The 19,659-nt window shown below is 43.2% G+C and overlaps 1 protein-coding gene across 3 annotated transcripts in view; it reads left to right on the forward strand.

The window, feature by feature from the left end:
• CAMSAP1 (calmodulin regulated spectrin associated protein 1) overlaps positions 1–19,659 on the forward strand; it is an 86,807-nt gene that overhangs the window by 49,727 nt on the left and 17,421 nt on the right. For all 3 annotated transcript variants that reach the window (XM_068109683.2, XM_078774868.1, XM_068109684.2), the window contains 7 exons: positions 4,038–4,176; positions 9,540–9,679; positions 10,468–10,567; positions 12,630–12,750; positions 15,965–16,065; positions 16,837–16,909; positions 18,373–19,085. In XM_068109683.2, the coding sequence (XP_067965784.2) occupies positions 4,038–4,176; positions 9,540–9,679; positions 10,468–10,567; positions 12,630–12,750; positions 15,965–16,065; positions 16,837–16,909; positions 18,373–19,085 (1,387 nt within the window). The remainder of the gene's footprint in view (positions 1–4,037; positions 4,177–9,539; positions 9,680–10,467; positions 10,568–12,629; positions 12,751–15,964; positions 16,066–16,836; positions 16,910–18,372; positions 19,086–19,659) is intronic.

A 19,659-nucleotide genomic window follows, 5' to 3' on the forward strand; every position in this document is an offset into this window, starting at 1 on the left:
AAACAATTTGCCTTACCAAAATGGTGGCGTGCCATCTTGGTCAGCTTTATCACATTGCTTGGTTCTCAAGCCACCATTTTGTTGGGCCTGCTCAAAGATACTGTCGTGCCGCCGGCGATTGAGATCACCGGTGACAGATAACCGAAACGGTCTTGAATTCCGAGGCGAGCAGCCGAATTGACGGTTGGTTTGTCACGTGCGAGAGATGGAAGGATGTGAAGCGCTTAACTGAACAGAGCACACGGGTTTAATCCGAAACCACCACAAACAGATACGACAAGGAATTTCAACAAGAATGATTTAATGAAAATACATGTAATACGAAAGTGTCGAAATTAAAGTTGAAGTAAAAACTAAAATTCTAACTGAGGTACATCACACGCAGATTCAAATACATACACCAAGGGGACAAGTAAAATAAAATCCCTTTGTCGAGCCGGCACTCGGCTCTGGTCCCAAATGGCTTTCTTTCACGCTGGTGGTCGTTGAAGCTCGATGCCACCGCGTGGGAAATGCACAAGATGTCCGCGGAGTCGTGCTCCACGGCGCCACTAACGTGAGGCGATTGTGAGGGTGGTCCTCTTTCGTGTCCCTCTGCCATCCCGGGAAGCACAACGTGGACCCCAGTCCACCATGAGCCCAGCAATGTCCGAAACCCCTGAAAATCCTGCTGACTCGGCAAAAGCGTTCCTCACAGGCACCCACACAAAAGAAAAACCAGATCCTTCACCAACATCCGTTTCTCTCCAGAACCCTCTGTCGCGGAGGTCACACCAACCAATGGCCGAGCTCCACCGAACCACCCCATCTCCACGACCAATTATGAACTTTGGGGGCGTGGCCTGCCGGCTCTGCTCTTTTGGAGGCGGGGCTTAGTCCGATCGGCAATGTTCGGGCTCTGTCGGCATGCAGTGGACGGTTGTTGTGGTTTATTGGAGGCTTTGCATGGCTGGCCTTGTGGTAGAGGTAAAAACGTAGGGAAAGGCCACAGAGGGCATATCACGTAATGGGGAAAACTAACTTTAATCCCTACCTAGTTAACAGCTTCACCCCTCATGTGAAGACACATAAAAAAATCTTAAGCTACGTTTTCCCTACTTAAATACATTGAGATGTCTCTCATGTGTCCATGGTCCATGCTATAACTATACAATCCTATCTTTACTATGGGATTCCACCATCTACTCACCCCTCTCCCTCCCCCAACGTGTAACAATACCTTGCCTTGGAACCACAATGACCTCGCACGGACTAATTAAAGTTTATAAATCGAAATCTGGTTTCAGATTTGAGGATAGCATATTGTGGATTTAAATAACTGTCAAAATCTGGAGTGAAATCTGAAAATTTAAAGAAATCAGCAGTTCTTATAACTAAGCTTATTTATTTAAGAAAGGCTGCCATCCTTCCTTCTGCTCTGTCATCTCAATTCATACCTCCAGAGGATAGGGTGTCACTCTACTGGGACCTGCGATACTTGTATTTAGTAAAAAAGAAGTGGCATTGGGGAAGGGAGCAATGCACGTAATATGAAACCAAAAGAAAAACCCCATTACCCGCTACCTGATATGCTCCTACAATGTCAAACGAACGAACGGGAACCTTAATTAGCCTATGTTATTGAGGCCGTCAAACACAACGTGAGATAGACAAAAGTGGGTAAGGCCAAGACTGAAGAGAGTTGCAGGCAAACCCGATGCAGAGTAGGTGGGGAGGGCCAAAGCCAGGTCCGGATGCCATCCAAAGCAAAGGTGAAAGATGGCAAAAGGGCCCACCAGAAATGACCAACATCAAATTTTGAGTTATATTTCCCCCCTCCTCCCTCCCCCCCATAAGATAAACCGTACAAAGTCAGTGAAACATGGCACAGCAACAAAGTTAGGATTTGTGCAAAGATATTGTTGACGGGAAGAAAATGTTACAACTTTAATAGTAGAATGAAGAACTAAGTAGTCTTGATCGTGAAGTCGTTTAGATCTTCTTTTTGGGAATACTCAGTATATATGGGTATTTATATGGCTGTACCACACTTTCAGCATTAAGATGTTTCACAGCCATTCCATGTCAAATCATCAAAGAATCTGCCGTCATCTCTCAGATTTTTGTAAAACTTTGGGAACCAATTGGGACCCATGAAAAACGGCAAGAACTCAAATATTTTTGCTAACAGCCTCTTAATTAGTGAGATACAGACTAACGAACTTTGGACTAATTAGCGCGACGTCGCGAATTCAAATGGCCATATCTCTAAAAGTATAACACCTAGAGAGCTGGTGTTGGTGTCATTTTAAAGGTATTTTCATGCCCTATGAATTTGTCTGGGCAACATTTTCCTACCTCCAACCACAAAAAAGTTATCACAAAATATAAACTTCAATTGTGAATCCCCAGAAAATGTATCCTTCAAATTTCCTCAAATTCATCCCAGAGGTACCTTATGATGTCAAGAAGCTTCCACATAAATTTTGTGATGGGCACTCCAATAGTTTCTGAGATATGAGCAATAATGTACATGTACGTATGGCATATAGGTTCGAAAATCAGCATTTGTAATGTATTATACAATCAATAAGTGAGTTCAAGTACACAGTGTTCACTAACCTGACTTAGGTTCACTAACCAGTGTCACCGATTTTCTTGGTTTTGGATTTCACATATTTATCTGCAGCAAGTCTCTTTTTTGGAATAGGTGATTCTCCAATCAATCCCAAAGACTCATTCAGTGTATTCAGTTCCATTTCAGGAGAATGAAATTCAAACTCCCCTGAACTGCCTGGTATTCGTGATTCACCTCCACCATCATTGTCCTCACTACTGCTAATAGCGCTGCTGGTCACTGGTAATGGTATTTCACTCTGAGTCTCTACCACACCTGGTTGTCTTTTTGCCAGTTTCTTACGACACTGGGTACAGATTTTCTGTGCACTTTGCAGTTTGAGGCTTGGATGAGCGGCTATGGCGTTTTGGCTAACAGCTCTCAAGCCAGACGACTTTGGTTTTTCATGAGCTCCAAAGGGATTGCAGCAGGATTTCTGCTTCAAGATGAACTTTTCCTTGGCAGTCGTCATTTTTCTGCAGCTCCTTCAGAAGTGAACTGCCAATTTCTGTTGGTGGCAGGCCTAAGCATTACACTAAGCCAACTTGGACTTTCCCTGGGGATCTTAGACTGTGAAAGTTGCATCACCTCGACTTACCCACATGGGAAATCCCAGTTGGAATTCCCCAGATGAGAATTCCCCTCAGGCCCAGTTGAAAATGAAAGTATATGATACTTCAAAGCAATTGATGGTTGTTCCCTGTGTTCCCTGTCATGGCTAGGTTAGAATGATTGTATAATACATTACAAATGCTGATTTTCGAACCTATATGCCATACGTACATGTACATTATTGCTCATATCTCGGAAACTATTGGAGTGCCCATCACAAAACTTATGTGGAAGCTTCTTGACATCATAAGGTACATCTGGGATGAATTTGAGGAAATTTGAAGGATACATTTTTTTTGGATTCACGATTGAAATTTATATTTTGTGATAACTTTTTTGTGATTGGAGGTAGGAAAATGTTGCCCAGACAAATTTATAGGGCATGAAAATACCTTTAAAATGACACCAAAACCAGCTCTCTAGGTGTTATACTTTTAGAGATATGGCCATTTCAATTCGCGACATCGCGCTAATTAGTCCAAAGTTCGTTAACCTGTATCTCACTAATTAAGAGGCTGTTAGCAAAAATATTTGAGTTCTAGCTGTTTTTCATGGGTCTCAATTGGTTCCCAAAGTTTTACAAAAATCTGAGAGATGACGGCAGATTCTTTGATGATTTGACATGGAATGACCCTTCATCGCTTTTTAAATTTTTTTTATTGCAAGCATTCTTTATTGCTCTTCCCAATGTGCATTCAAATCCATGGCTTTCTCGGTGTTGTGTAAATCTGAGGAGAATACAGTGTATTGGTCTTCAGCTTACAGATCCCAAGAGTGATAGGAATGTATCGGGGTAAGGTTAAACACATTGCTCTGTATGGTGGCACAGGTTCGGTACCGCCGTGAAGCGTCTTTTCAAGGCTTGCCTTGCTTCCCTGTCCTGGAGAGCCTGGTGCAGGACCTATCAGATGGGGCTGCACTCACCACCCTCATCCATTATTACTGTCCTGATTATCTGCCATTGCAGGGTATGTTGCCCGATTTGGTAATTGTGCCACAATACATTTTTATTGTACACTGCTCCTTTTCTATTCCATCTCCAAGCGCTGCATGACATCATCGCCGGGCACTAATGGGGGCCAGCGATGATGCGTGTTGAAAGGGAGTACTCAGTTTTCACTCCGTTTATTTTCTTGTTTTCTTTCTTGTTTTCTTTCTTGTTTTCTTGATATCTCAGCCATCGTTTGATCTAGGAGGCGAAGTTTGGGCATAATAATGAGCATGTGCTTTGACAAAAACCGTATTTTTTATTTATTGATTACTCAATTAATTGATTAGTTACTTAATTATTATTTATTAGGTACAGGGTACTTATTTATTTTCTTTCTCATCTGGGTAATATCTGACACCTTTTGAGCTAGGAAGCTGATATTTGGACACAACAGTGACCAAGTGATTTGGCTGTAAAGGGTGTTTTTGATTTATTCCTTTATTGATTAATCAATTAATCGATTAATTATTTAATTTTTTGATTAATTACATTTTAATTTTCAAAATTAATTTTAAAAATTGTAATTTTCAAAAAGTTGCAGATTCAGATGAAGCAGTGGTGGGTTAGGTATGCTATTAGCCAATTGATTAAGAAATTAATGATTTTATGATTATCATTTATTTATTTTCTTATTATACCTTATTCTTATTATTTATTTATTATTTATTATTATTTTATTTATTATATTATTTATTATATATTATATTATATAATATATTATATATATATATTATATATTATTATTATTATTTATTTATTATATATTATTATTTATTATATATATTATATATTATATTATTTATTATATTATTATTTATTATATTTATTATTTATTTATTCTTATTATTTCTTATTTAGAATGATTTATATTATTATATTATTTTCTTATTATTAATGATATTTATTTTATTTCTTATTATGATTTTCTTATTATATTATATTTATTTATGATTATATTATATATATGGAAGTGGTGTGAGAATGGTGAAGGGTAGGCAGGGACAGAAATAAAAGTTTGTGTGGCAAGGGTGCCCGGAGGGCGTGAATGGTGTTGGTGTCCTGTTTTCTGAGGAGTTTGTAGACAGTGTGGTGAGTGTGACTAGAGTGAGTGATAGGTTGATGATGGTGAAAATGATGATTGGAAAGCTCTTGGTGAACGTCATCTCGGGATATGCTCCGCAGGTTGGTCAAAGCGATGAAGAGAAGGACAAGTTCTGGTGTGCGATAGAGAAGCTGATGGAAAACGTGAAAGATGAGGAAGTTGTTGTGGTGGGAGGAGACCTGAATGGACATGTGGGAAGGAGTATGGATGGTTTTGAGGGAGTTCATGGGGGTTACGGATATGGTGTGAGAAATGGAGAAGGTGAAAGGATTTTGGAGTTTGCTGATGGAGCTGATTTGTTGATTTGTAATACTCAGTTCCACAAAGAGGACAATAAGCTTGTTACATACACGTCAGGTGGGTCGACAACAACCGTTGACTACCTGATGGTGCGTCGGCGAGATAGGGGGCACCTTCGGGACACAAAGGTGATCCCGGGGGAGGAGGCTGTTTCACAGCACCACTTGGTTGTCTGCGACATAAGGGTGAAAGGTGCGAGGAGAGCTCGGCGGGTGAAGTACCAACCGAGAATGAAGGTGTGGAGGTTGAAAGAGGTGACAGTAAGGGAGGCATTAAAAGAGAGGCTGAGTAGGGTAGAGGATGATGTGGTTGAGCTTGAAAGTGGTTGGATGTCAATGAAAGCTAGTCTGTTGGGAGCCGTTGGTGAGGTATGTGGATGGACAAAAGGACCACCGAGGCACTCGGAAACATGGTGGTGGGATGTTGAGGTTGGAAAGAGGATTGACGAGAAGAGGAAGAAGTTCAAAGAGTGGCAGAAGGCGAAGGGTACGGGAGCAGAAACAGCAGAGCATGAAAGTTATAAGGCAGCCAGGAAGGCTGCAAAGAAAGAGGTAGCAAAGGCGCAGGAGGCATGTAGGAAAATGTTCGGAGAACGCTTGGATTCGGAAGAGGGTCAGAAAGCAGTATTCAGGATTGCAAAGCAGATAGCGAAAGAGAGGTGTGATGTGATGGGGGTGAGTTGCTTGAAGGATGAAGTGGGACAAATCGTTGTCGACCCAGATGGAATTAAAGGAAGATGGAAAAGATATATGGAAATGCTGTTGAATACAGAGAATGAATGGGATGGCAACATAGAGAGTAACCCAGTTTTAGGACCGGCAGAGAAGATAACTGAGAAGGAAGTTGAGGAAGCGATAAAAGCAAAAACCACCGTTTAGAGGCCATTTTTCCCCGCAGAGCAGGGGTTGGCCTTTTCGCGGACCGTGGTAGTTGTTGTTTTTTGGTCCCCTTTTTGAAGCAATGTTTTACGGCCGGATGCCCTTCCTGACGCCAACCCTTTTTGCCGCCTTCAACGACAAACAGGGAATTACCAGTGAACTGGTACTCAATTAGCCGACCTCGGAAGGATGACAGGCTGAGTCATCCCCCCTGGCATTAATTCGGCGATCGACCGAGATTCGAACCCAGGATCCTAGGATCCCAAGCCAGCACCCTAGCCGCTAGCCCAACACCAGGGACAACACCAACACCAACACGATAAAAGCAATGAAGAGTGGAAAAGCGGGAGGGCCGACGGGAGTTGTGGGAGATATGTTGAAGGCAGCAGGAAGTTGGGGTGTGAAGAGAATGACAGAGATCTGTAATCTGGTGGTGAAAGAAGGCCGCATTCCAGTGGATTGGGAACTGAGTACCCTCGTCCCTCTATACAAGGGGAAAGGTGACCCTCTGGAGTGTGGCTCGTACCGAGCGATAAAGTTATTGGAGCATGGAATGAAGGTATTGGAAAGGGTGTTGGAGAGGAGGATAAGGAAGAAAGTGAAGATCGACGAAATGCAGTTTGGATTTATGCCAGGAAGAGGAACGACAGATGCGCTTTTCATTGTGAGGCAGTTGCAGGAGAAGTACATGGATAAGAGGAAGACGTTGTTTTTTGGGTTTGTTGATCTGGAGAAAGCATTCGACAGGGTTCCACGCAAAGTATTGACATGGGCATTGAGGAAGTTAGAAGTGGAGGAATGGTTGATCAGAGTAGTGATGGCAATGTACAAAAGAGCACGCACAGCTGTAAGGACGAAGGACGGGAACAGTGGTGAGTTTGAGGTGAAGGTGGGAGTGCATCAGGGGTCGGTACTAAGTCCACTACTATTTGTAGCTGTGATGGAGGTGCTGGCTCAGACCGTAAAGGAGGGTTTACCATGGGAGTTGTTGTATGCAGATGATCTGGTGTTGATTGCGGAAAGTATGGATGGACTGAAGGAAAAGATGAACAAGTGGAAGGAATGTATGGAGACAAAAGGTCTGAAGGTGAATATCGGAAAGACAAAGGTGATGGCAAGTGGTAAAGCATGTGGTGAGGTGAAAAGAACTGGGAAGTGGCCGTGTGCTGTGTGCAGGAAGCGTGTCGGAGTGAACTCCATTCAATGTACAATGTGTGCTGAGTGGGTTCATCAAAAATGTAGTGGTCTGAGAGGGTCATTAACCAGTGTGGCAGCTACATTCAAATGTAAGGTGTGCACAGAGGGAGCTGCAGATGGAGGAAATGTTGAGTTGGATCTTGGAGACGGCGTGAAGCTGGAAGGTGTGAAAACATTTTGCTACCTCGGAGACATACTGAATGGAGAAGGTGGATCAGACTCGGCAACGGTTGCTCGAGTGAGATGTGCATGGAAGAAGTTTCGGGAACTGAGTGGCGTGCTGATGAGGAGGAGAGTGTCGCTGAAGCTGAAGGGAAAGGTGTATGCTGCATGTGTGAGAAGTGTTATGATTTATGGGAGCGAGACATGGGTAATGAACGTAGAGCAGCAACGAAGTCTGGAAAGGGTGGAAATGCGAATGGTTCGATGGATGTGCAGAGTATCGTTGAGAGAGAGGAAGACAAATGATGAATTGCGAAAGATGATGGGAATATTGCCTGTGATTGATGCTGTGAAGAGGAACAGGTTGAGATGGTTTGGTCATGTATTGAGGAAGGATGAAAGTGACTGGTTGAGAAGAGTGATGGAAGTTAATGTAGAAGGAAGTAGAGGACGGGGAAGACCGAGAAAGACTTGGCTAAAGATGGTGGAAGAAGAAATGCGGGCAAGGGGGTTAACAAGGAGAGATGCAGAAAATAGGGCAAAATGGAGAAGATTGTCATGGGGACCGCAAGGCTAACCCCCGCTCTAGCAGGGAACATGGCCTTAAAATGCATGTTGTTGTTGTTGTATTTATTTATTTTCTTTGCACGAAATAATCAATTTTGTACACCGCTCCCTTCCAATTCCGTCTCCATGCATTGCATGGCAGCATCACTAGGTGCTGAAGGCTCCCCGGCAATATCACAAGCTGGAGTATGTTATTTATTTATTTGGCGTGGTGGCGGTGTACTTTGAATGTAGCTCTACTTGTTTTTATTTTTTGTGGTCTGTTCCCTTGATTATGCAAGTTTGTGTCATTCAAAACGAGCTCACACCTTTAATTTAGTGCTTTTTTTTTTTTTTTTTTTTTTTTACAAGCGGGCACTCCTACCCTCCAGGTGTGAGTACGCTTCTCGATCCACCTTCGGTGGGCAAAGTGCTGCGGCACAGTTGGAAATGCACTTTATAATTTGTCATTTTTGAAATAAATTTTATTGATCACAAAGCATCATTCTACATACAAGATAAAGGAAGATGATTTTTAACACCGGCTACCTCTATTTTCACCATGTGTCAATTTTGGAGTTTCGGTAACATCTACGTTTGCTCCATTATAGTATGAAAATTTGAGGGAGTTGAGGGAGACGTTAAGGGCCATCTATATTTTATGTATGCAGTGAGGAAAGGGAGAGGGGGTTGAATTGAAATAGAAAGCTAAGGGAAGAGAAAAAGAAAAAGACAGGGACAGAGACAGGCATTTGCGGAGGAAACGGTGGAATGCGGTTATGTTGGGATGGCATAAGAAGGAGGATCTGCATCAAGTTTGGGATAGATAGCTTGACAATTTTTCAAGAGGTTTGTCGGTTTTGGTTTGATTGATTTATTTATTTATATTTTTTAACTTCCAATCATACATAGGTAGCAATGGGTGTACTGTATATATTTGTCATTGTTATTGAAATTGGTGGCAGTGTTTGTAATTAGAAGTAAAAAAAATGTTTTTTTAAAGAATTGCCAGATGAAATAGCTTTAGCTTCATGCCAAAAGACGGTTTATCCAGTGCCTTTTGTCGTGAACCTAAATATTTATTAATCTAGCATGACCTTTTGTAGGTACCAAAAAAAACAACTATCTTTTGATTGTTCTCCTGAATTCCTCTAGTGCTGTGCCTACGTGAGGTGCTTTCACTGGCAGACAGTTTGCACAACCTGGGTTTGTTGCGGGAATTCTGTGATACACACCTGCAGGCCTGCTGCACCCTCACACGAGAGGATATACTGTATGGTTCTTCGCATCTCAAGGTATTCTGCTTTGTTTTTAACGCTGTAATCGGGATGTGTCCCCCACACCTCAGGATTTGTTTAGTGACTGCACATTCTCACAGGAAACAGGATGTGTATGTGTGTGTGTGTGTGTGTGTGTGTGTGTGTGTGTGTGTGTGTGTGTGTGTGTGTGTGTGTGTGTGTGTGTGTGTGTGTGTGGTGTGGTGTGGTGTGGTGTGGTGTGGTGTGTGTGTAATGAGAAGAAACAGCAGCACAATTTCGAGCTTTAGCAGTGCTGTCGTAGAATAGTAATAATAGTACCGTTGGAAACCTAATAATCAATTCACTTGGTTGGAAAACTCATAACTGATTTACTTGGGACAAAAAATTGTCAATTTAATCTTGACGATAGCCTTTTTTAAGCCCCTTTCTGGCATTGAAGAAGAAGTGATAATGGGAGCTTAATGTAGTGGTACAAATGGTAACATTTATTATTCTACGACAGAAGGAACCCTTTAGAGTTTAGAAGGACACGGAAGGAGCACTCCAAATTATACACAGTAATATTTCTCGAAGCAATATAAATATATATATAATGGTATGCGGAAGGAACACACAAACACAAAAATTGCGTGTTGTAAAGGAATATTTGTTCGTGCGTTTCACTTCATTTTGCATCCTCATTGGGACTCATAGATGGGCATGCAATATCTTTGTGAAGTACAACATGCTGTCTCTTGATTAAACACATCATTGACGTGATGGGTGGGCACACCTGGCTCTACTGAAATGGATGACAATGTATGTCTGTTGTATTCTATATGCAGAATAACCTCATGGCATTTGTGGCAGAGCTTTTCTGGTGGTTCGAGCTGGTACAGCCTGAGCTTGTGAAGCCTCGTGATGTCCCCAACACACCACCTGAAGGTGGAATGTTCATGCTTCTTTTGGGGTTATTTGGGGGCGTATTATTATTATTATTATTATTATTATTATTATTGCATTATTTATGGGTGAAACCAGCTGGGTTATTAGTCCCTTACCTGGAGGGGACTGTAGGTTTTCTCTCCATCTGTCTCTCCATCTGTCTGTCTGTCTGTGTCTGGCTGTCTGTCCATCTGTCCATCTCACCTGTGGTTTTCTGCATTTTTTTTTCCATACCCTTCAACATATTCATCTGAAACTTGGTACATGGTTCTGTTGTGATAATTTACAGAAAAAGTTTGAGTTTTGGGGCGTTTCACCAATTTTTCAGAGTTATGCCTTTTTGAACTTAGAAAATATCACATATTGTACATGGGTCAGTTCTCAGCAGTCCTGACTCCACCACCACTGCTTTATACCCATTGGCTGGACAGCTGGTCTGACTCCACCCAAAATGAAGCAGCACAGATTGGCAGGCCTTTGCCCTGGGTGGTAGTCCATGGCCCAGTGCAATTGGAATGATCCCAGGTATATAACCATGATGTATTATATATGCACATAAGTCATATGCATGTTTTTGCTTCATGTGTGTACAACGGGTTATTTTTATTATTTCAGCACCGAATGTGGCGTTGCACACCGCCCAAATAAAGGGATGTGTTTACTGGTGCGAAATCTTCCAGACTTATCCCCTTTATCCTTTAGCATATTTAACTGAAACTTGGTAGGGGACATGTATTGCAAAGCAATTCTCCCTCTTGTATTTTTTTTTTTTTCAACCAACAATCCAATCCTTCACATGGAATTGAACCCTGTGTAGTGTCCTCACAACCTGGTGTTGGGCTAGCGGCTAGGGTGCCAGCTTAGGATCCAAGGATCCTGGGTTCGAATCCCGGTCGATCGCTGAATTAACGCCAGGGGGGTTGACTCAGCCTGTCATCCTTCCGAGGTCGGCTAATTGAGTACCAGTTCACTGGTAATTCCCTGCTTGTCGTAAAAAGGTGACAAAAAGGGTTGGCGGCAGGAAGGGCATCCGGCCGTAAAACATTGCTTCAAAAAGGGGACCAAAAAAACAACAACAACCACGGTCCCCGAAAAAGGCCAACCCCCGCTTTGCGGGGGAAAATGGCCTCTAAAGGTGGTAGTGTCCTCACAATTGGTCATTGTACTCAAAATGATTTATACTTTCTAATCTTTTTGTATGCAAAATCTTGGCTCGTGTAATAGCGAGGAGACAGGAGGTAAAATAGTAATATGCTGACGGTTTGCAAGCAAAAAGGTGCAAGAGTCGTGATATTATTGGCCCTGCCCAGATTCAAATTGGCCCCTGCATGAAATATGTAAAGATTTTTGGGATTTTACCCCCGCATCTAGCGGTGGGGAGGATGGATCATGGGGGGGTCCGAACTCGAAATTTGATGTTAGCCATTTCTGGTGGGCCCTTTTGCCATCTTTCACCTTTACTTTGGATGGAAAGCATGGGGATTTACAATGGCACGCATCTTCAACTTTGCTCGAGTTTTTAGTTTTAATTAGGATCATCACATCAGTCTCCTCGCTCTCTCTCTCCGGACATGTTGTTAAATAAAAATTCAGGGTGTCCAATAAAGCGAATAGAAAAAAAGGAGCCTTGTTAAAGCTCATGATGATCATTAATTCTCAAAAATGTATTCCCTCATGGCCTGGTATTCTACATATGCTTTCTTTTATCCACAATGATTGCGTGAATGCGATGGTTAATTTTTTTTGAAAATAATGATCTGAAGCCAAAAAACCATTGAGTTGAAGTTTGCACAATTATTTTAGCTCACGTTATACAGGATAGTCACTATGGGAAGCTTGTTGGTATCTCAATGACAACAAATCACTTCCTATAATATATAACCAAACTAATAAACTCGCTTCCAAATGAGAGAAAGTCACCTACCCCTAAACCACTTGAGGAAAGGAAAATGATTTGTATTTGTCAATCTCTTCATCTGATACCAGATTAGAGACTGCAGTGCTAACTAGGCTTGTAACTACTTGTGCAACTTTCCACACACCTCTCCACTTCCTTCCTCAGTGCGATCATCTCCTGTGGGCCCTCCCAGGCTCCCCATTGCCATCTCAAATGCTACCAAGCGGAGTTTTCTGAATGGGGCAAGCCACAAAGGCTGTGGAAGCAATCCTGATATCAGCCAGGGGTGAGGAACTTTGTTTCTTTTCTTAATTCCGCATTTTACTTTTCGCATTTGTTTTTTTGTTTACAAAATCTGTGGTTTTTTTTGTTTACAAATCTTGTTTACAAAATCTGTGTAACTCTGTGTTTGCCTCTAAATCTTGTGTCACAAACCCATCCCTCTCTGTTCCCACCGTACCCAGTCGTACCCAGCTGCGCCTGGACTCTGTGTCCTTTCCTCCTGATGAGGTGGAAAAGTTTCTGTCAACCCTCGACTCTGATTCTGCAAATGGACCTGACGGCATCAGCCCACGGGTCCTAAAATCCTGTTCTTCCCGCTCTTTCACTCCCTCTCTCTGTTCTCTTCACCCTTTCTTTTGCTCAAGGTCATCTGCCATCTGCTTGGAAATCAGCCAACATCACCGCTTTACACAAAAAAAGGTGCAAAAACAGATCCTTGCAACTACAGACCAATCAGCCTTCTCCCAATTATCAGCAAAGTCATGGAATCCATCATTGCTTCGGATATGAAATCTTTCCTCTTCTCCAATGGCTTGATCTCTGATCATCAATTTGGTTTCAGACCAGGTCACTCTACTCTGGACATGCTGCTTCTGCTGTCACAACAATGGATGGAGGTCCTAAATGCCAAACAGGAAATTAGAGCTGGTTCCTTTGACATATCACGTGCCTTCAATACGGTCTGGCACCCCGCTCTGCTCACCAAACTCTCCTCCTTTGGTATCCATGGAAATCTCCACGCATGGTTGGCGGACTTCATCTCTAATCGCAGTCAACGTGTGGCCCTGAATGGGTTTCTCTCATCTCCTCTTCCTGTTCAGGCTGGAGTTCCCCAAGGCAGTGTTCTGGGCCCTGTGCTTTTTCTGGTCTTCATCAATGATCTTTCTGACTCTCTTGAAAATCCTCTCTATCTCTTTGCTGATGACTCCACTCTCTGCCGCTCCATTCCTCATCCCTCAGATCGGCAGTCTGCAGCCTCCTCACTCTCTGCAGACCTGGACAAAATCACAGACTGGGCAAACAAGTGGAACATGTCTTTCAATCCTGACAAATCTCACACTCTTACGATGTCTCTCCGAAAGGACCGACTGGACAACCCTCCCATCCATTTTCTGAATAATCCTCTCCAAGAAGTTCTGTCACTCAAGCTTTTTGGTCTCACTATCTGCCATGATCTTTCCTGGGAGAACCACATTTCCAAGCTGGCCTCCAAAGCCAGTCGCCGACTGGGCATCCTCCGTCGTGCGAAGTCCTTCCTTGGCACACCTGAGCTCCTCACCACATACAAGGCTTTCATCCGCAGCTCAATGGAGTACTGCTCTCCCCTCTGGGCTGGTGCTCCTGCCTCACACCTAGCTCGTCTTCACGCTATTGAAACCAAAGCGTTCAGAATCATTGGAATCTCCCGCGATGAAGCTATCTCCGAGGGCCTTTCACTCACTCACCGCAGGCAGGTTGGTGGTCTTTCCGTCTTCTACCGACTCCTCTCCGGCCTTGCTCCCCCAGCTCTCTCTGGGCTCTGTCCCCCAAATATTCCTACAGGTTGCACAAGATCTGCCTGCAACCCTCTTATGGTTAAACTGCCATAATCAAGACTCTGCTCACCTTCACTCCTTCATTCCTCTTCTCTCCCGCCTCTGGAACAAACTACCTCACTCTCTTCAATCCCACTCCTCCCTCCAGGTCTTTAAAACAGCTGTTCACCACCATCTCTTATCTTCCCCCATCCAAAACCTTGATCTTTTCTACCCCCGCTAATTTCACCGCAAATCCACTTTTTTGAAATACCAACTTCGTTCCTGGAAGTCCTTGGTATCCTTGTGTTTTATACTTCTCCCATCCCCCTCCCCCTTCCCGTGCCTCCTCCCCCCAAGCCCTCTCCCTTCCACACATCTCCTGATGTCCCTGCTCTCAAATGTTGTGTTTGTGTGCTTCCCCTTCTCTCCCCATCTTGTCTACCGCTCCCTCTTTTTATGTATTTTGTTTATCTGTTTGATTTTTTTTGTCATAAATGTTAGCTCTTTCACGAGCCTCGATTCTGTATACAAATATATATATATATATATATATATATATATATATATATATATATATATATATATATATATATACATACATACATACATACATACATACATACATATATATATATATATATATATATATATATATATATATATATATATATATATATATATATATATATCATAGCTCATCTGGGAGCAAGGAGACAAAGGGTGTCTTAAACTGACAGTATGGAAGTGGGGCCACAGTTGGAAACAATAAGCAAGGAAATGAACGACCAGGAAAAGAGAGAGGGGAGGGGAGGAAACACATTAACTTGCAAGTAAGAGGATTGGCTTAAGTAAGGTTAATAGGAGTAGAAAAGATCATGGGTTGGGATGTGAGATGATAATGTGGTGTTGTACCGCCAACTTTTGAAACCCTGGACGGAAGGGTGTGATTGGAATGCCACTGAAAGGTGGCTTCCACAAGCGAGAGGAAAGGGTATAAGATGACAGGAAGTTGGGATTTTGGGAGTTTCATCTGGAGTGGAAGAAAGTATGCCTCCTGGCAGAACTGGGAAGGATCAGAGAGCAAAGGACGCTAGCTAGACCAGAGGAGAGATGGTAAAAGAGGGAGGCCACTAACCTGCCTGTGATGTGAGAGCAACAGGCCTTGTGCTTACTCCCTCATCGCAGGAGATGCTGATCATGCGGGCTTTAGTTGATTTCACAGAATGTAGGAGACATGTGAATCTTTGGTGCCAGATCTATGTGGAGACCAGTATTCAAGTGAGGTGCAAACAATGCTTTGTCGGCTGTCAGTCGTTCCGATTTTCAAGCAATGACTCGGAACAATGGAGGATTCCCTGTCTGCAGCTGCCTTTAGAAACCAGCTTTGCCAAATGGTCGGGTCGAGAAAGGTCCGGGCTGAAATTGAGACAGACGAGTCCAGTACACAGTTAGTCAATGGGCCCAATCACCCATATAGCAACAGAGTCACCTATATCGGTCCGTGATAAGCCCATAGACTCGGTAGACCGCTGTTGTTGGGATAAGGTGGGGAGATAGTGAGATGGTTTTGGATACACAATATTTGGAGGCAAGTACTGGGTTGAGACGTATTTACTTTTGTCACATTTTTATCCTTAATTACCATGATTGTTCCCTTTTCCATCATCTCTTTATCTGGCATCTCTTTTACACTTTTCACAGGAAAGGAAATCCCAGCAATCATCCACACCCCTTGCTACCTTTACGTCAGAAACAGCAGCAGCAACGACAAACAGATGTTCAGCAGTCTACTCAAAACACAGGTACCTTTTGAGTTCGTTTACATTCCTTACAAGGAACTTAAACACCTCCTGGATGCCATCGGCCCATAAAGCCTGTGCATCGGTTGCTAACCTATGGTTGTTTGTCTATGTTCTATCCCATTTGAATGCTGAATGTCGAGCAAGGTAGCAGCACGTACCATTTTTAAAAAGTCTTTGGTACGACTCGGCCGGGGTTTTAACCACCGATCGTACAGACTCAAGGTTCCAGACTCACTGCGGATACTGCAACGATTATGCCACCGAGTCTGGATAAAATGTTACATGCCAAAAGCCATTATATCAGATGTGATTGGGCTCGAATCTGCTGGCACTGTATTAGAGCAAGAAAATGTTAAAATTAACTTTAATTAGGATTTAGGTGGATTTTGAGCTGCATTATCTTTTATAGGCGGTAGCATTTTGGTATCCATCCCAAGTTGCTCTGAAGACATTGTCATCCTTAAAACATTGGGCGGTCACCACTTATAGATCACACCGCCCTCTCCCCAAACCTTAAAGTCCATTTATTGAGCCATTTAGCAACTGTGAGATCATTCCAAAAGTAGCATGGTAATTCCCCAGAGAAATGTTTGGTTTCCAAAAGCTTATGAACCAAATCCTTAATAATGCTGCCTTCAGCTGGATTTGAACCCACAACCTCTGGGACATTATGCCAGCATTGGAATTATGTTTGTTTTATGTCTTTACTTGTTTGCAGGCCACCATTTATTCACATTCCTCTGAATTATGTTGCCTTGTGCTCTCTTACAGTCCCTCTGTTTCGCTCAAACTCCCTCACTCGTGTCGACGGCTCCCCAAAGGGCTGGCCCGACCGGAAGCAACGGTAGAGTCTGAATGAATGCAATCCTTATCTTCCACTGCTTGTTGATTCATTCTGCATCACTGCAAGCTTTTGTATTCAGCACAATTTAATTTGTGCCTATGATCGATGAAACAACTAATTAATTTATTTTAAACTGAAAGTGCTTCAGAAGCAAAGTTTTCCTTGTTTTGTTCCTTTTTCATTTCCAAATGTGTATTTTTTTTTTCATTGTCCTTCCATCAAATTTTATGTTACATATTGTCGTGTCCAACAGTCTGTTAACACGGACCACTGGACAGATGGACCAAACTGGCTTTTACTCTCTTGGACGGAAATCTATTAATGGGGGATTCGCACGTGGGAATCATAAGAAGAACACAAGAACCGTAGTTCTGATTTAACGGGGTTTATTTCCCACCACAATAACAGGGGAAGAATGATCACAACGCTGGGTTGAGGATGGGAAGTGGTGGGGTGGGGGGGGGGGGGGGGGGGGGAACACGTAATTCACAATAAATATTTATTCCCTAGAGAAATAAAGCAATCTAAGGCATCACACACCAGACTTGAGCACAGGCGGGAAAGGGATCGAAAAACCGGGTGAGGCCTTATCTTCTGTGGAGGCATCCACACAGATGGTGTCAAAGCAACCACAAAACAAATGACGAACCAGGCACATGGGAAGGAGAGCCGAAACAGGCAATCAGGACAATGAACCAGGGAGACTAACGGGCATGACGAACCAGGAGCAGCAGCAAAAAAACACGTTTTTCTCAGGCTTCACCCCCCACTCTCCATGCCAAATGAACTCTCGCGAGCCCACCCAGCAACCGGAGAGCCCAAAAACTCATCCCCTCACGATCTGGACAATGCCGCTCCAGGATGTTCACTCCGTCCCTCTCTTTCACGAGGCCACACCCACCGTCCCACCCGGTGGCATTACAGAATGTTTCATGTACAATTCCTTCAGATTTAACTCTGGCTATTGACAACACGTCACCCTTTGGATGATGTACATTTCAGCAGGATAATCGTTAAGCTAACATTTCCATACTTATTACATAGAAATTGGCTAAACTACCTGAAACACAGAGCATACATACTAAGCTATACATTTCTAACTGTACTAAAGTAATATCTACGCCACCCCCACAAACGTAACGATATAAACTCCTTCGGGAATATAAAGTTGCTGGAATTGAAACCACGTGCCACTCAAGGTCTTGCCGTCTTGCCGTACGTAACTCATGACTATCCTGCTAACCCTTTCGCTGTATCATATACGGTGCGAACTACATTTCAGTTTCTTACAAGTGCCCTTACCTTTATCTTCAACAATGTGAAATCTAAAGTCGTACTAACCAATGAGAAGTGTTTGTTTTACATAGTTGTGTTCTTTACATATGATTATCTGTATTTGTACCTTTTTTGTTTTTGCAATAAGTACTTATCCGTCTAATACTCACACTGTTCGCTCCCTCCAGGCCCGCATCCCAGCCTGTGCAAATCGACTCCTGCTTCGGTCCTATTTCTGATGGTGATCAAGAGCAAATGGCTTTTACCCGGTCCCTCAGCAAGGACAGCTTAGCTGCTCCGACATCCCCAAGGCAGTCTGTATCCCCACCCTCTAGCCATAAGCTTTTGTCAAACTTTTTCCTTGAGCCAGATGATGAGGACCCCGAACTCGTTGCTATCGCGGCCAGACGTCCGCTTGCATGTCGACGGCATCCAGAGGTGCTTTCTGCAGCGCCAATGCCGAAGCAGCCAGAGCCTTTGATTCCAGCCATTTTACGTCCAGCTAAAGAGAAATGGAACGTTGAATGCAAAGAAGTGGAGATGGGCGAAGAGAATGGTCGTCCTGGTGGAGGATGGCGAAAGAAGGAGCGAGAACGGAGCAGGGTAGTCAAGCAACAGGTCGAACAACGGATGCAACCCCCTGATATTCAAAAGATGGTGGCTGTCAGAACGGACACAAGGGGTCGTTCAACTCAGTTTTCTCCTTCGGCAGCGCATTGCTTGGATCGTAATCAGGATGTTCGCTCCGGCTTTTTCCTGCACCCATCCCCCACAAGACCGAATGCCAGCTTGGAAATCGGGATGAAGAACGAGAGGTTCAATGGGCTGGGTTATGATTCCAAAGACCGTGGCTGTTATGAGAACCACCTTGATGGTGACGACTATGTTAACTTTGTTGGAGGTTGGTGGCATTTGCTCTTCCTTTTACATTTCGAGCATTATTTGGAGATTGGAAACTATCAACAGGTCCATGTAGCTAGATACAAAACACCCTTCTGTCAGAAAGATAATGCTGTCTTAATCGTGTGTGTGTCTGTGTCGTCTGTGTCTGTGTTTTTAACATGGAACAGATTAACTTTGGTAAACAATGGACAAAAGCATTTCGATATGGTATTTGAAACTGTATTCTCTCCATCATGAGCCACATGAGAATGATGCAGTCCAATCGGGAACAGTTTTAGGATTTTTATTTTATTTTTTTGTATGCAATGTCGACGCTCGTGTAAGAGCTAACACATAGAAACAGATAACAGAGGAAGCGGGATACAAGAAGGGGAGAGAGAGGGAAGCGCAACAACAGTAGGGAACAGGGACATTGGGAAATCTGTGGAAGGAAGAGAGCTGGGGTACCCGATATGAAACAAATGGACACTGCTAGGAATGTCAGGAAAGAAGTCGGATTTGAAAAAGGTGGATTTTGGGTGTATTAATGGGTGTAGAAAAGATCCAGGTTTTGCATGGGGGAAGATAAGAGA

This window comes from Myxine glutinosa, chromosome 3 (assembly GCF_964187855.1).
Source record: "Myxine glutinosa chromosome 3, kmMyxGlut1.1, whole genome shotgun sequence".
In the NCBI taxonomy this organism is placed as follows: Eukaryota; Metazoa; Chordata; class Myxini; order Myxiniformes; family Myxinidae; genus Myxine; species Myxine glutinosa.